General features: G+C 39.8%; 1 protein-coding gene across 1 annotated transcript in view; it reads right to left on the bottom strand.

Moving 5' to 3' along the window:
* Positions 1-3606: 3606 nt before the first annotated feature.
* The window catches only part of LOC109622458 (uncharacterized), a 120936-nt gene continuing 108212 nt past the window's right edge, over positions 3607-16330 (bottom strand). The window contains exons 4-6 of the mRNA XM_062844920.1: positions 13947-14080; positions 13612-13867; positions 3607-5507 (exon numbers count right to left, since the gene is read on the bottom strand). Of these exons, the coding sequence (XP_062700904.1) occupies positions 5404-5507; positions 13612-13867; positions 13947-14080 (494 nt within the window). The 3' untranslated portion in view covers positions 3607-5403. The remainder of the gene's footprint in view (positions 5508-13611; positions 13868-13946; positions 14081-16330) is intronic.

The following is a 16330-nucleotide window of genomic DNA, read 5'->3' on the forward strand; positions in this document are numbered from 1 at the left end:
TTTCATGTTAATAAGAAATTAACGAAAAATGCTGGTAGAAATCCTGATCCTCGCGAGAAAGTACATTTAGAACTATGAAGCAATAACAAGAGGAATTTCGGGGAAAACTCGGAGAAAAGCTGGAATATTTCGGAATTACGCTTGGGAGAAATCCTGGGTACACTAAAACCTCTTTTCATGCATGTTATTTTTAAAGATTTTCAATTTATGAACTTTTTTATGCCCTGCATGAAATGAGGGAAAGCTACTCAGAGCCAATATAGAGCCTAAGAATATTTTATAATGACCAGAACTATTTCAACAATGGCAAGTGGGTGTTATAGAGGAGAGCAAGGGCGTACACTGGGGCAGGATTGAAAATACACGGAAAAAACCTCTAGCTCGTCGAGATGTCGAGATACGCACTTGGTGTCTTCAGAGAAAATATTTCTATGAACAAGGTCGATATTATGAACGGTAGCATATTTTTCTTACGTTATTCGCATAAAAGCCCTATAAGTCATTTTGGCCATCTTTCATTTTAGCGGTATGGTGTCTTCGGCAAAGTTGTTCGGCTATTTATGCTAAAAAAGTTTGCCGAAGACGTCAAATTTCCAAAGCCTACTGTTCTTGAGATATTAGTCGTTTTAAAAAATACCTACCTAAAATCGAGTTTTTTCATTATATTACGTTTGTAAACAAATTTAATGTCCGTTTTCGAGTTATAATAATGAAAAATACTAAAATAAAACATATGTAAAATAAATTTGTTGGAAAAAACAAAATATACATTGATTTTTCATAGAAAGTTCCTGAAAATCACGCAAAATGTATATAGGACGTTCTTGCAGTCGGGCAAGTTCGGGCAAGTTTTTTCATTGGCGATCACCTAAAAAATACATAAGCTTTCATGTAAATTTTTTTCACCGACATGATATTTGATGATTTTTTTTAAATAGCGTTCAAAGTTTACTGTTTTGTGTGAATTAGTACAACATTTTTGCACATATTTTACCATGTTGTATGTTGCCAAGGGAACCATGAGAAGTATAAATGCAATCTAGTTACAGGTTTAGTCATATTTAAGCTCCAAACAAATTGTAAAACACAAAAATGTCCTAAACACGCCATTTAGCCTTGGTTTTATCATTATCTTATATAATTTTATTTAATAGAAATATTTTTTGTGTGTTCAATGATCTAAAAACTCACTTTTATTGGCGTTTCGGACATTTTTGTGTTTTACAATTTGTTTGGAGCTTAAATATGACTAAACCTGTAGCTAGATTGCATTTATACTTCTCATGGTTGGGTGTGAGGGTCCCAGAGAATTTCCGAGAACTTTCAACGGGTTTTGTATGCGTAACAGGTACGATTTCGTGGGTTTCCGAAGGTCTCACGTGCGTTACATGGGGTCCGAATGGGTCTTGAGGGGGTTTTGGAGACAATCAAGGAAGTTTTAGAGCATTACGGAGTCAGAGGCGTTGCGAGTGTGGTTTCGAGGGTTTCGGAGGGTCTCAGATGCGATACATGGGATCCGAGGAGACAGGGCATTTTCGACGGTATTCAGCGGCGTTACGGAAGATTTACGTTGGAGTGTGAAGAATTAGCCTAAGTTAAAATTCACGAATAAAAATAAATTTAAAAAAAAACGTTGGAGTTTCCGGAGGTTTCGGGGCGTCTCAAGTGCTTTACATGGAGTGCGAGGGGATTTTAAAGGTTTTCCGGGAGTTTCAGAGCATTTTTGGCCGGATCCAAAGGCGTTACTGAAGCGTTAGGGAGGAGTTTTCGGGTGTTCCTGAGCCTCTCAGGTGCGTTACATAGGGTCCAAGGGGTTTTAGGGGGAATTTAGAGGCATTTCAAAAATTTACATAGCTTTTTCGGCGGGGTTCAGTGGCGTTGTGGTAGCGTTAAATGGTGCGTTACAAGGGGTCCGTGGTGGTTTGAGGGGGGGAGGGAGTTGTCTGGGAGGCATTTCAGGAAGTTTCAGAGGATTTTTAGAGACCTCATCACAATGTCTTTTTAAACGCCCCTGAAGCTGATACACCGGTGGGTTGAAAGGTGATTTAACCCTTGAAACACCTCGAAACGCCCCTGAAACCTCCGTGATCCCGATGGAACGCCCTCGAAATCATCATAATCATTTATAAATGCCTCTGAAACCCCTTCAGACGCCTTTCATAGGGTCTACAAACCCCCTGAAACGCACCTGAAAAACTCTTGAAGCGCCCCTGGAATGCTATACAATGCCCCAAAAACCTCTAGGAACACCCTTAAAATGTTCCTGAAACACCCTGAAACTCTCTTAAATGACTCTGATATTACTCTGAAATACCTTGAAGCGACTCTTAAACCCCTTGCAACGCCCTTTTAAGGCTCCCAAGATCCCTCGAATTGCCCTTAAAGCCCCTTGAAATATCCCTGAAACCCCCTTAAAACTATTGATATGCCCCTGGATTCCCCGCAATCCCATTGAAGCGCCAACAAAACCTTGAAAACGCCCTTAAAAGGGCCCTCAAATCCCTGAAATAAACCCTTAAAACGCCCCTGAAGCCCATTGGAACCCCCTTTTTGAAAAATAGCTAATCAAATTACTAATTTACCACCTAAATATACCAACTAGTTAACCAGACATTAACAGTTTATGTAAAGCACTTAATAAAAAACGATAATGCCGATAATCCTCCTGAAGAAGACCAAAATAGAGGTCTGAACGTTGGGCAATATAAAAAAAACACCGTTTGATTTCCTCGAGACTGCTTCGCCGTTTCCGTAGCATAACAGCGGCAAAAATCCGACGCGAAACTCCAACATAAACCCGGAAATTTCTTAGAGAAAAATCTCCAGAAGAAGTCGCAATGCCAAAGTCTCACAAAAATCTAGGAAGAAATGGAGAAGCTGTAGGAAAGCTTTCCCGGGAAAATCCAAGTAACAATGAATGCTGAATTGTGAGCAGGGATGGCATTCACCATTTGCAAAGAGTTACATTCACTTGCTACTATCTCAGTTCATGAGCATGCTATCAAAAAACAATGTATGGATGACTTTTACCTTGTAGTTTTATCTGAAAGTTTGCCGAATATCATAAGGGTCGCACACGCATGCTTAACTCGTGAGCGAGCTGTGAAAGCAACTCTCCACGCCGTGAATGTAGGAGAAAAAAAGAAGTCTCGCAGCAAATCTGGGAGGAAATTTGAGAAAACTCTTGGTGCAGCTTTTTCGTGAAATCTGACAAATCTTCACTAGTATAATGGAGAAGATTTGGGAGAAATAGCGATGAAAATAATTTGCTGTCACTTGTAGTTAGTGTGCATTGGCACAAGCACCGGTGTTTTGAAAATTGGTTTTTAAGCCTTAAGGCGAAACTGGAAGCATTTCCTCACTTTTTGGTGTTTGATTTTTTATTAAATAACGAAGCAATATTTTCAAAATCGTTTGTGCACATGTAGAGTATGGATCAAGATATCTTATGATTTTTTTTGTAGTGGAAAATGTTTTTCGTTTTTGCAGAAACCATTTTTGAACAAAATTTCACCAAAAACTGGTTTTTGCAAAAATGGAAAACATTTTCCACCTCAAAAAAAAATCAGAAGGTTCCTTGATCCATACTCTACATGTGTACGAAAACCGGTTTTGAAAATATTGCTTCGTTATTTAATAAAAAATCAAAAATCGAAAAAAATGAGAAAATGCTTCCAGTTTCGCCTCAACTCTTTGGAGCCGGAGGGGTCATATATGACCCCGGCGATGAAACCGAGCATAACAAACGTGTTCTATACCAGCGAGGTTGCGTCGACAGCGGCAATAAATCGGCTCCAAAAGGTTAAGAGAGATGGATATGTGAAAAAGGAAGTGTTCATTGTGTGAACTAGGAGTCTGTTTGGCTTTCTACTCCACAGAATCATTAACTGATCTGTGGCACAGTTGGTTCAAGCACAGGTCAAGCGAATATGGAGTCGTGGTTTCGAGTCCCATCGGAACACGATTTTTATTTTTCACAATTTACCTCCCAATTTGCCATCTAACAACAGCAACATTCCGTGCCTTCTAATTTAAATTTATTAGTTTGTTTCAGACACACCAGCAAATCTGGTAAATGCCGGTAGAAGGCAACATATATCAATGTTCCTCACTAGTGTTGAATGCTTCTCCATTATTACCCTTATTCCATTTCTTCACCCCATAACACCCCAACTGCAGAGTGCTGACAGAGAGTTTGACTTTGATTTGCAATTGTTTAACTTTCGCGCTGTTTTTCTCGTCTCAGAAACGGGCTTATCCCCAGCACAACCTCCTTTCCCCATCCCCACCTTCCCTGGTTCCCTGGCAACCTTGTGCACCAGCACAAGTCCTTCGTGTCGCTGTCTATCTCTGTTGCTGACGCGTTCGCCATTCAGTTTTCCTTTTCTTTTCTCCATGTCGGCTTCGTCCCTCTCACTCTCGTTTGCTCGCATCTTGCTGCTCTGGTATAAACACGCGCTGCTGTTAACTAAACGTTACAAAAATATTTATAAAAACTATCTAACTTTTGTCCTATTTCTCATATCTCACCCAATCTTATGATCGTTTTTGTTTTTCTTTTCGCTTCTCGCCCTGTCGCTCCTCCGACTCACAGCAGTGCAGCGTTTCGCCTTAAACGCTAAATAGGATTAGTTTATCTTTATCTTACGCCGAAAAAATAAAGGAACAACACGAGATAAAAGGAGAAACGAGGAGCTTCTATAACTAGAGTAACATGTGGAGTTGTTGGGTGCCGTTTGTTGCTGCTGCTGATTCTGCCTTCTTTGACTTTTACGTTTTGGAAACTGCTTGCTCCGAGCATCTTTTTATTCTATAGCTATTTACAAAGGTTTCGCTCGGTTCGGCCCGTCCCGACTTTTGCTGTACAAGTTTATGTCCATTAGTGAGTGCAATGGCGGCGAGCGAGAGGGGGTGTGTGAGAGTGGTGAAAATTGCGAACCCACATACACCCCCTCCTCCCAGCCATGTAGGGTGTGTGTTTTTGTGTGTGCGAGTGCTTTTGATAGTAACGATACAATAGTGAACGAATTTCAAGTACTTTCCTCCATCCTCTAACGCGCCATCATCACACTATACATTATATGAGGGATCAACGGAAATTGCTTCTAAAAAATTAACAACTTGAGTTTTCCGATAGTTTTCTCTTCTCCCCGTTCCTAACTTTCCACTTGAATTTTGTCTTCTTCGTTTTTTTTTCTCTTGCTCTAAGGAGGTCTCTATCACGCTTCATTCTGTGTACATACTCTAACTTGTTTAGTTTTCAGTTCTCTTCGATTGGTGTTGGCTTGCTGCCTCATTTTTTGGGCGCTTTTTGGCTTGCGTTCGAGAACGAACTAACGATCAACACGTGCCAACCACCCACGCCGTCCTTTTTGGTTATATAGAGAGAGGGTCGTGTGGCTTTTACAGAGATAGTGAAATTATCGCTAGCAACGATAGCACTAGAAGGGATACATACTTTAGGTGCTGCTGCGAGTGCGGATGCGACCGGTAGTGTAGAGATTGCGCTGTGGAATAGAGAGATAAAGTCAATTAGCATTTTGATAAGGATTAAAGTTCAATTGGTTGTTGAATGGGATACTTATAGGAATAGTCTGAAATGCCCATAACTGTCGTTTGTTTGTAGACTTAAAGAAAAAATGATTTGTTTGTTTGTTTGTAGACTTGATTTGTTTGTAGATTTGTTTGTAGACTTAAAAAAAATTATCAATAATTCAGAGTTCCAGGAAAAAAATCTCAAAAAATTTTATATTTTAAAACTTTAGGTTATCCACAATTATCAACCCTTTTTACTCGAGAACCACAGGAAATTTCGCCAAATATTTCTCCAAGAGAACCACTTCAATCTTATCTGAGATTTGTTACCATATAACAAGCTTGGTTGAATGGCTAAATTTTGTGATGGCAATACAAAAACAGCATACCAAATTTTTCAGATATGCCGGAACCGGTTCCGGTAGGGAAAAGGAAGGACTTTGTAGAACCATATGCTGCTATAGAGTGCAGTTTTGTGCTACTGCAACACGAATTTTCACTAGTATTCAATTCAAACAAACGTCATGTTAAGAGCAAAATGCCTCGGATTTCTTTACGAATACTTTCAAGGACGGCTTCAAAAATTGCTTTATTCATTTATTCAGGGACTTCTTCAGGGATTCTTTCCAGGAGTTTCTGCTTCGTGAATTCAGATTTTTTTTTTATAAATACTTCTGTAAGGATTCCTCCAGGTTTTATTTTTCCATAGCGGCCTTCAGTGATTCCATCATTGATTGCTCCAGAGAATTTTTCAAGAGATCCTCTATAGGTTACATCAGACATTCCTCCGGAAAATTATCCTGGGATATCTATAGAGATTCCCCCAGTGATTATTCCAGTGTTTTCTCCAGGAATTTCTTTAATGATTCCCATAGAAATGTCAACAGAAATTCTTTTAGGTATTTCTACAAATGTTCCTTCAGAGATTTCTTCAGGAATTTCTCCATATATTCCTTCAAAAATTCCACTAGAGCAATGATCACCAAAGTGCGGCTCGCGGGCCGCACGTGATGCCGAGTTCTCTATGTTGCCATAGAATTTCTTGCAATGTTTCTTATGAAGGTTGTTCTACTCCCAAAATAACCTAGAATACCGGGTTGAATATTTCACAAATGGATCTGGGAAGTGCAATACAAACAGTTGAAAAAAGTAGGCCTGAGGATCGCTGCACTAGAGATATAATTAAATGTTTATTAATTCGAAGTATTTCAGCAGGAATATCTTCCAGAATTCCCTACCGGAAATTCTATCAGAGATGTGCTAAAAAATCCAGGAGTTCCTTTAAACATTGTATACAAAACATTCTTTTTTGAGTCCATCCAAAGATTCCAACAATAATTCGACAAAAAATTATTGCAGACATGCATTCCCCTATATATTTTTTTTTTCAATAAAAATTTTTCCAGTAATTTGTTAAGAAAGTTTTCCTGGGATTTCTTAAGGAATTCCTTATAGGATTGCTTCCTGGATTCCTCATGGAGTTTTTCTGGAATTCCTCCATATTTTCCATCAAGAATTCCTCCAGGGATTCATCCGGGAATTTCTTCTGTGTTTCATTCAGAAACAACTCAAGGGATTATTTAAAAATTCCTCGATGAACGATTTTCCCAGGAACACTTTTTAGGGAGTTCCTCTTGAAATTCTTTCAGAAATTAATCCAGTATCCCTGGAGGAACTGTTTAAGGATTGCTTTAGGAATGCCTCTAGGAATTGCTTCCGGGATTCCTCCTGGGATTTCTTCAGGAGCTCCTGCAGGGATTCCTTCAGGAACTGCTACAGGCAGTTCCTCCAATAATACTGCTCAAGGAGTTCCTCCAATAACTCTTCTTAGAATTCCTTCAGCATTTCTCCAAGGATTCCATCTGCAATTTCTTCAGGAATTCTTCCTGGGATTCCCACAGAAATTTCTCGAGGGATTCCTCCACGAATTTCTTCAGAGATTTCCCCAGGAATTATTTCAGGGACTCCTCTGGGAATTGCTGCTGGGATTTCTCTAAACAATCATTCAGGGATTACTCCAGAAACTCTTCCAGGAATTCTTCTAGAGATTCCACCAGGAGTATTTCCAGAGATTCCTCCGTAAATCCTACAGGCATTTCTCTAGGATATCCTCCAGGAATTCCTCCATGGATTCCTCCAAGATTATCTGCAGGGCTTAACTCGGGAATTTCTTCTGTGATTCTTTCTGGAACAACTTATTTTAAAAAATTTTACAAAGATTCTCCAAGGAACTCTTCTCAAGTTTCCTTCAGGAAATCCTCCTTGTATTCTTTGAGGAACTCCTCCAGGAAATAATTCAGTATTTCCTCCAGGAACTGTTTAGGCATTTCCTTAGGAATTCCTCCAAAAATTGCTTCCGGGATTCCTTCTGGAGTTTCTTCAGGAACTCTTCTGAGGATTCCTCCAGAATATCTCCAAGAAATCCATCTGCGGTTTCTTCAGGAATTATTCCTAGTATTGCTCTATGATGTTCTCAAGAGAATCATCCACGAATTTCTTCAGGAATTCCTCTAGGAATTTCATTTCATCTTGAGATTACTCCAAAAACTCCGCCAGAAATTTCTCCAGGAGTTCTTCTGGAGATTCCTTCAGGAATTCCTGCAGGCATGCCTCTACGATATCCTCCAGGGATCCCTCCAAGAATTCCGACAGGATTTTTTTTAGATATTTCACCAAGAAATTCTTCAGGTTTTCCTCAATGCATTCCTTCAGGACTTCCTCCAGGCATTCCTCCAGAGATACCTCTAATAATTGTTTCCGGGATTCTTCCAAGAATTCCTACAGAAATTTATCCAAGAAATTTGCAAGGGATTCCTCTAATGATTTTTTCCAGAGACTCCTACAGGAATTCATCCAAAGATTTCTCCAGGAATTACTTCAGGGAATCCTCCAATAATTCGACTAGGAATTCTGCTAGGCATTCTTCCAGGAAATTTTCCAGGCATTCTTCCACATATTCATCCTTGGATTCTTGCAGCGATTTCTCAAGGATTTTTTTCAGCGATTTCCCCAGGAATTCCTCCAGGAACTGCTTCAGGAATTCCTCCAGGAATTCCCCAGGAGTTGTTCCAGGAGTTCCTCCTGGGATTGTTTTATCCTGGGATTCCTTCAGAAATCCACGCAGGCTTTACTTCAGGATTTCATACAGGAATTTCTCCAGGAATTTCTTCAGGGATTCCTGCAGGAATTTCACCAGAGAATAATCAAGGAATTCTATCATAAATTATGTTAGTAATTCATCCAGGAGTTTCTCTAGGAAATCCTTCAGGGATTCTTTCAATAATTCTTCAAGATTTTTTTCAGGAATTCCCCAAAAATTGGATTTACCTCTAGGCATGGATTCCTCTAGGAATTTTGCTAAAAATTCCTCCAGGAACTCCTTCAGGAATTTTTCCAGGGATTTCTCCACGAATTTCCCCAATAATTCTCCAAAGATTCCTTCAGAAATTCCTTCGAAAATTTTTCAGAAATTTCTCCCAGAGTTCCTCTAGAGATTTCCCCAGAAATTCATCCAGTAATCGTTGCAAGAATTTCTCCAAAGATTCTTTTAGGAATTTCTTCAAGGATTCCTGCAGCAATTCTCAAAGGAAAACCTCCTGAAATTCCTCCAGGAACTCCTCCAGGAAATTCTCCAAGAATTGCTTCAGGAATTCATCCAGTAATAACTCAAGGAATCAGGGAGTTGTGAACTGGATATCCTTTTAAAATTATGTCAGCAATTTCTCCAGGATTTTTTCCAGAAAATCTTCTGGGAATTTTTTTAGAAGTTTTTCCAGGAAACTCTCCAGGAATATCCTCAGGAATTTTTCAGGGATTCCTCCAAACCTTTTTCCAGGAATTTCTCCTGATATTCCTTCATGAATTGTTTCAGGAATTCCTCCAGGGATTTCTCCACGAATTTCTCTAGGAATTTTCCCAGGGATTCCTTCGAAGATTTCTCCAGGAAATCCCCCAGAAGTTCCTCCAAGGGTTCTTCCAGCAAATCCCTTAAGGGTTTCTTCAGAAATTCTTGCATAAAATTCTCCAGTAATTTTTCAGGGATACCTCCAGATATTCCTCCAGAAATTTCTCAAGTAATTCCTCCAGAGATTTCCTGACAAATTTCTTCAAGGATTCCCCCAGGGATTCCTTCAGGAATTCCTCCGAGAATTTCAGGACTTTCTCCAGAAATTCCGCCAGAAAATGCTCCAGGATTTTCTCATGGTTTCAGAAATAGAAAAGTAATATAAATCTCCCAGAATTCCTCTGAAGATTCCTCTTGAAACTTATCCAGTAATTCTTTCAAGAATTCCTTAGGAGATTCTTCCAGGAATTTCATCATGGATTCCTTCAGCTATTCCCACAGGAATACCTTTACGATTTCCTCCAGGCATTCCTCCAGAATTTTATACAGGAATTTCTCCAAGAACTCCTCTAGGAATAACCCCAAGTCATCCTTCATAAATTTTGTTAGCATTTCCTGTATTGATTCCTCCGGGTATTTCTCCAGGAATTTCTTCTGAAATTACATCCGAAATTGCTTCAGGAATTCCTCCAAGATTTCTGCACGAATTTCTCCAAGGGTTTTCCTATGGATTCCTCCAGGAAATACTTCTGAAGTTTCTCTTATGATTCTTCCAGGAAATCCTTCAAGAATCTCTTCAGAAATTCTTCCAGAAGGAGAACTTCATGGAATACCTTCAGGAATTTTTCAGGGATTCCCCCAGGTACTTCTCCCGGATTTCTCCACAAATTTCTTCAAGGGTGGATTCCCCATGGATTCGTTCTGGAATTCCTTCCAGGATTGCTCCAGGAATTTCTCAAGGGATTTTTTTCGGATATAGAAATCTACAAGAATTTGTCTGGAGATTCCTCTAGAAATTCATCCAGTAATTCTTCCAAAGAAATTCTCTAGAGATTTCACCGACAATTATCACAGGAATACCTCTAGGAATTCCTCCAGGAAATTATCCAGAATTTAGGGATTTCTTCAGAGATTCTTAAAGGAAATTCTCCAGGAATACTATCAGAATTTTCAAGGGATTCCTCCAGACATTCCTCCAGGAATTCTTTCAGAGATTTATCCAGGAATTGCTTCAGGGATATTCCCAGAGATTCCTCTCGGTAATTCTCCAGAAATTCATCCAAGGGTTCCTCCAGGAAATCCTCCTGGAATTTTTCAAGGGATTTTTTCAAAATTTTTTCTAGCAATTCCTCCCGGAATTCCTCTGGAGGTTTCCCCAGTAATTTTTCCAGGGATTGCTATAAGAATTCATCCAAGAAATTTCTCCAGGAATTTCTACAGGATTTCCTGTTCGGTCTTATCCAATTTTCCCAGGAATTACTCCAGGGGTTCCTCCTCTAATTCCTTCAGAGATTTTTTCCAAGAACTCCCCCAAGGATTTTTTTTTTATTTCTATAAGATTTCCTCTAGGAATTTCTCAAGAGATTTATTTTGATTTTTTTTTCGAGGAATTCCTCCCAGAATTCCTCCAGGATTTTTTCCAGAACTTCTTCCAATCAATCCTCCAGAAATTTATCTAGAATATCTTCTAGGATTTCCTCATGAGATCTCTTCCGATATTTCTCTAGGTATTCGTCCCATAATTTATACACGAATTCTTCCAGGTATACTTTCAGAAATTCTGCCAGGCATTCTTCCGGGAATCCCTCTAGAGATTCTATAGGGTTTCCTCCAGGCATTCTTGTAGGAATTGTTCCAGGGATTTATCCAGGAAGTCTTCCAGGGATTGCTCCGGAAATTCCTCAAAATGTTTCTTCAGAAATACCTGTCAAGCTCTCTTCAAAAATTTATTCGGAAATTTTAGAAATCCTTCAATCATCTTTTCAGACATATACCCAAAAACTTCTCCAGGTTTACCTGATGATTTATTTTGAATTATTTCAAGAATTTCTGGACGAATTCCTCCAGCGAATACTATTGGACGATAATATAAAAAGGACTTATACAGGAACCAGGAAAGTCTAGTCCTAAAAATCGTTAATCTTCCAGAAATTGCTCACCGCTACCTGCACCACCTTGAATCATGTAGATCACGAGAGTTTTTTTAACGTATTGTACAAAATACAACAGCGTGACTGCTGAAGGGTTAAATAATGCTTTTTGTATATAATGTTATTATATGTATTCAATTTCATCGTATTACGCATAGATATAAAAGCTAGTAGGCACAAATTTGCTAAGGGTGCTTGCCCCCCCCCCCTGACCGAAAAGCTGGCTACGCCCTTGGCTCAAAGAACACTAAGTTGAAGCGAGGCAGGCCAAGTCCCAGTGGGGATGTAGAGCCATAAAGAGGAAGAAGAAGCAAGAGATTTCTACAACAGTTTTTTAATGGATTTTTATAGAAACTTCCCTAAAAACTTTTTCAAAACTCGCGCAGGGATTCCTAAGGATTTTATTTCTTTTTTTTTCTTCTCTATGATTGATCATCGCATGACTTTATCATAATTAGCTTTATCAGGTATTTTTGGTGACATGAATACTAGTAAAAGTGAGGATTGTCGGAAAGGAACCTTTGAGCGTTTGATGATCTTTTGAAATTCTCGGAAGAAATTCGTTACTATTTTCTTTAATTAACTTTTTTAATTAATTGATTTTTATTAATAATAATTTAATAATTATTTTTTTATTAATTTGAAGAAGAAACAAAAAAAATACTAAATGATTTTTTTTAAAGAACCAAACAAAGGTAATTTTTGAAGAAAGTTTTTAGTGAATACATGATTGAACTGGCCCATATAGCCGAGGCGGTAAACGCACGGGTATTCAGCATGACCATGCTGAGGGTGACGGGTTCGATTCCCGGTCGGTCCAGGATCTTTTCGTAAAGGAAATTTCCTTGACTTCCTTGGGCATAGAGTATCTTCGTGCCTGCCACACGATATACACATGCAAAATGGTCATTGGCAGAGGAAGCTCTCAGTTAATAACTGTGGAAGTGCTCATAGAACACTAAGCTGAGAAGCAGGCTTTGTCCCAGTGAGGACGTTACGCCAAGAAGAGGAGAGGAGAGAGGAGGATGATAGAACTGAAGAGCCCTTTGCATGTATTCATGAAAGATTTTCTTGGAAAATGGTTCACTGGTTTCCGAGATATGACAGTTCAAAAATTAGTTGTCTCAATAATAGTGTTTTACCCGAACGGTTCTTACTTCGCGAAAAATTTATCAATCGTGCCCAAATTTGTACCAAAGATGCACATATAATAGGTTGACAAACTGTCAAAATTTGTTATAGCATGTTGATTTTTTTTTGTTGGAGAAAAAAAAGTTGCCTATCCCAATCATTTTGGCTATCCCCTGTATTTCATAAGATAGACTAATGAGAAGAACAAAACAACCTCAAAATGATGCAAACTGGATTCGATCCACAAATGTCGGGAAACCTAAGCTCGTATTTTATCAACCGACGCCTGAGAATACCATTTTGCTAAACATGTATAAAAGCCAAGCTCTGAGACGAATTTTCGTCTTAGAGCGCCCTTATGAATTTTTTTTGGATCATTATGAATTGTTCAAAGCACATTTCATAAGTTGGGCCTTACGGAAATCTTAAGTTTATTTGACTGAGTGTATGTTAAGAAGACTGAGAAAAAAAAGCTGTCTTTTTTGACTTGACTTTAAATGATAGTTTATTTCAGTTTCTCGTATATGGGTTTACATGTTTGTCTTATAAGTGATACAAATTTACATTTTTTCATCTTAAGTACAGTTATAACAAAATAAAATATTTACATTTTTAGACTGATTGTCTTGTTTGTGTGTACCACCTAAGTGGGATTGGTATTTAAAAAAGCTGTCTATGCAAGTACAGATACAGCTAAAGACACGGCTTTTTTATTTGTTCAACATCGTTAATTAAGTCCACAAATCATCCCTCAGCTTTAATTGCTGTTTCAAGCCATATTCTACACGAACAACAATGAAATGGATAGACGGATACGGTAGCACAAATTGGGAGCACCCGCATCTCAATAACCTCATTAATCAATCCCACACCCTCTCGCTTTCAACCAGCAGCGAAAGAAACCCAACTCAGTAAAAATAAAAAAAAACATTCAGGCCACCAACCACTCACCTCCGTTGCGCCAGTTGATGAGCTTCTGGTTACGCAGCTCATCCGTCATCGGGATGTACACCACCTGGGTGGTTTCCCGGGTGCCCTGCGGAAACGCGTCGATCCGGGCCAAACACTTGAGCATCAGCTTGCCCTTGATTTTGCCGAGCCGGGCCTCGTCGATGTGGAACCGTATCTCCAGCGTCCGGTAGCGCAGGATGAAGCCATCGTTCTCGATGGTGGTTTCCTGCTGCGGCTGCAGGTAGTCCGACGGGACCTGTTATGTGCGGGAAAAAGAGGAGATTAACCGTGGGGGTTAAGGGGGTCAGGTTCGCTGATGGTCTAAATACACTTACAATTCGATCGTTGATGAACCAGTAGAGCCGTGCCGGTGGGCTGGACATGTCCGAGGAACAGTTGGCCACCACGAAATCGCCCAAGGCGTAGTTGTGCTGCAACCCGTTGATGATGGGGTCGTACTGGGGCAGCACTGTGGAAGGAACAGAGAATGAGAAGTGAAAAATTAGCCAATTAGAGGAGTCTTAGTGGGTTAAAGTTGGGAGTCGAGTTCGTTATGGATGAAGATGAAGAGAGAAAGACACTGCACTTTACATAAGGATAGCAAAATGTGTTACCATTGAATCCCAATTTGTTACAAGCAACTTAGAAGCCAATTTATTCCCCGTTGATTTCACGCTGCTTGTAATCACTAGCAAATCTGCCAAACTTTGAGATATGTATTTCCGTTCACTGCTTTTCAAAATATTATGGTCGTTTCAATTTTTCAAGCAAACATAAACAATCCCACACCCTCTGTGTTTGGTGCCACTCAAGAGCATTTCAGGGAAACACAGGGATTCAGACAGTTGAATGGAGATTTCAGAAGGGTTGCAGTACAGTTTCTGAGAGTATAAGGCTGGTTACATGGGGTTTTAGGAGCACTTCAGTGTTTAACAGAGGAATTCCGGGTCGTTTTATGAACGATTCAAGGAGATTATGGAGTGTTTCAGGTAGGTTTCAAATGCTTCTGCTTCTTTCTAGTTCTTCGTTTTATCTGAGATTTGACCTGCCTTTCTTCAAATTAGTGTTCTTTAAGTTCTTCCACAGTTATTGGCTGAAGGACTTTCTTTGTCCTCCATTGCATGAATTTGTACATATATAGTATGGCAAGCACAATGTTATGATATGCCCAAGAAGACAACATAAAGTTTCCCGACTGGGACGGAAATCGCACCGCGTTCTCCGATCTGGCGTTCCAAGCCTTATGTACTACGCTAACTGGATTACAGATGCGTTTCAAGGAATTTCGGAAACGTTTCGAAACGTTTTAGAATCTTTAACCCTAAAAGGAATACCTGGGGTCCATTGGACCCCAGGCGCCTTTCAGAGCTCGTCTTTGATGGAACACACTCAGCGAGGTGACGAAACTGAGGTCATGAAGGTATCCCTTTTAGGGTTAAAGGGAGTCTCAAGAGAGCTTCCCGGAGCTTCAGAGAGTTGTCAGGAGAGTTTTAGCAGGTCTCAAGGAGTTTCGAGGCGTTTGAAGAAGTTTCAGGGGGCTTATGGCGTGTCAAAGAACTCAGGGGAATCTGGAGAGTATTTGGTGCCTTTGAAAGGCTTTCAAGGAGTTCTGGGGCTGTCTATAGTGTTCAGGAGTTTGTCATAATGTTTCGAGGCTATCGAAAAAGTTTAAGATCGTTACAAGGTACTTTTAAATGCGTTTAAAGGGGTTTAACCCTAAAGGGGATACCTTCATGACCTCAGTTTCATCACCTCACTGAGTGTGTTCCATCAAAGACGAGCTCTGAAAGGCGCCTGGGGTCCAATGGACCAAAGGTATCCCTTTTAGGGTTAAGGACAGTTCGAGAAGTTTCCGGAGTGTTCGAGGAGGTTTGATGGGAGTTTTAAGGCATTATAGGCCTCAGGGGACTAGGGGAGTTCGTTGTGTTTTGAAAGCGTTTCAAAGATTCTCAGGGGCATTCCAGAAAACTTCAGGTGAGTTTTTCATATTCTAGTAGTGTTTTAGAAGGATTCATAAGATTTCAGGAGCGGTTCATGGATATCATTAGGGATTTAGAGCGTTTCAAGGTTTTAAGAGTTTTGAGGGACATCAGGTGCGTTTGAAGGATACCAAGGAAGTTTTAGAGTATTTTTAGCTCTTTGAATGGTTTTTCAAGAAATCTCGGGATAGTTTTAGGAGATTTTGATTGAGTTTTTAAGTGTTTCGAAGGAATTTGGGGGCGCTTGAGGTTTATTTTGGGGTATTTTAGTTGCGGTTCGTGGGATTTCACGGGATTTCTGGAGCTTTTGAGAGGGTTTTAGGGACTGTTAGCGAGTTTCAGGGGCGATTATTGTGGTATCGTTCAAGGGGATTCAGGAGCGTTTAAGGTGATGCTCAGGGCGTTTCGAAGGAGTTTCAAAAGGATTTAGTGTCACAATTCCAAGGAATCAAAGATCGCTTGTAGTTTTAGGAGTATTTACTTCAGAGGGTGGAACAGCAATAATTGTAGAGAAGAATGTCTTCTTCGTTTTAGTGGCTCTACGTTCCCACTGGAATTTGGCCTGCCTCTCTTCAACTTAGTGTTCTTTGAGCACTTGCACAGTGATTATTTGAAGGATTTTCTTATACATTACACCCAAGGAAATCGAGAAAAGCTCCAGACCGGAACGGAAAACGAACCCGGATTGGCGATTCAAAGCCTAGGCTAACTGGAGACCGCAAAAGAATATGTCGAATAAC

This window comes from Aedes albopictus, chromosome 1 (genome assembly GCF_035046485.1).
Source record: "Aedes albopictus strain Foshan chromosome 1, AalbF5, whole genome shotgun sequence".
NCBI classification, from domain to species: domain Eukaryota; kingdom Metazoa; phylum Arthropoda; class Insecta; order Diptera; family Culicidae; genus Aedes; species Aedes albopictus.